The 1,540-nt window shown below is 40.7% G+C and overlaps 1 protein-coding gene across 1 annotated transcript; it reads left to right on the forward strand.

Moving 5' to 3' along the window:
* The first annotated feature begins 476 nt into the window (after nucleotides 1–476).
* On the forward strand, nucleotides 477–1,217 carry LOC127264709 (uncharacterized). The gene has a single exon (XM_051294211.1). It carries the CDS (start codon nucleotides 477–479, stop codon nucleotides 1,215–1,217), a length of 741 nt encoding a protein of 246 aa, XP_051150168.1.
* Nucleotides 1,218–1,540: the final 323 nt, after the last annotated feature.

Below are 1,540 nucleotides of genomic sequence, written 5' to 3' on the forward strand. Positions count from 1 at the left end.
ACAAGGTGAAAATAGTAGACAAAAAGGATGATGTTGTTGTAAGGTTCAAGGGAAAGGAGTTGGGGCATAGAAAAGAGAAGATTGTGATGTGTTATAAGTGCCATGGGCAAGGGCACTATGCAGGCCAATGCCCCAATAAACGGACTATTATGATTTTAGAGAATGGCGATGGTGATGGAGATGGTGATAATGTAGTAGTTGCTAAAGATAATGATGATATTGTTGAGGAAGTTTGTGATGAAGATCCTTTAAGTTTAGTGGTGATGCGAGCCTTGACATCTCTACCACGTGAAGATGCAAACCGTAGGGAAGACGAACAATGAGAAAATTTGTTCGATTGTCATTGCAAGGTAGCAGGGCGTACCATATCCATGATAGTTGATTCAGGCAGTTGCACTAATGTTGTTAGTTCGTATATGGTAGAGAAGTTGTATTTAAATACTACCACTCATCCGAAGCCATATAGTTTACATTGGATGAGTGATGAAGGGGTTGTCCGTGTGGATAAGCAAGCAAGAGTGACGTTTTCTATTCGTGGATTCAGCGATGATGTGTTTTGTGACGTGTGTCGCATGACCGCATGTCATCTTCTCTTGGGACGTCCTTGGCAATTTGATCGGCGTGTCTTGTACAATAGGTATAAAAATCAAATATCCTTTTCTAAGGATGCTAAGAAGCTGAGCATTTCTTCCCTACCATCCGAGGCCGTACGTCGTGATGCTAAATACTTGTGTAGATCTATGCGTGATGTGGTGAAACAAAAGGGGGCTGCCACTACAGTTTCTGCGAAATCTTCGGGGGGAGACGACAGCAAAATATTGCTTAGTCTCAAAGAGCTCAACAAGGAAATTCGCCAAAACAGTAACCAAGATGAGGGAAGTTACTTTTATATTCTTTTACTAAAAGATATACTTGTGATAGATTTTGATTCATTTGCTCACTTGTCTCCTCCTTTTGTAGACTTGCTTAAGGAGTTTGAGGATGTCTTTCCGAATGATATACCTCCTGGATTACCATCGTTGCAAGGCATCAAACATCGTATTGATTTTGTACCGGGTGCATCAGTTCCTAATAGGCCAGCTTATAAGTGTAACCCGAAAGAAAGTGAAGAAATTCGGAGACAAGTCCAAGGGCTTCTTGATAAGGGATGGGTTCGAGAGTCTTTATCTCCATGTGCTGTCTCTGTTCTTCTTGTTCCTAAAAAGGATAACTCATAGCGTATGTGTGTTGATTGCAGGGTTGTCAATGCGATTACCATAAAATACCAGCATCTAATCCCTCGATTGGATGATATGCTTGACGAATTACATGGAGCACAAGTGTTCACAAAGATTGATTTAAAAAGTGGCTACCACCAAAATCGTATGCAGCCAAGAGATGAGTGGAAAATAGCTTTTAAAACCAAGTTTAGATTATACGAGTGGCTAGTCATGCCATTCAGGTTGACAAATGCGCCCAGCACTTTCATGCGATTGATAAACCATGTGTTGAGAGAATTTATTGGAAAGTTTGTTGTGGTATACTTTGATGACATACTTGT

The sequence above is a fragment of the Andrographis paniculata genome, unplaced genomic scaffold (assembly GCF_009805555.1).
Source record: "Andrographis paniculata isolate CXL003 unplaced genomic scaffold, ASM980555v1 Contig71END, whole genome shotgun sequence".
Classification (NCBI taxonomy): domain Eukaryota; kingdom Viridiplantae; phylum Streptophyta; class Magnoliopsida; order Lamiales; family Acanthaceae; genus Andrographis; species Andrographis paniculata.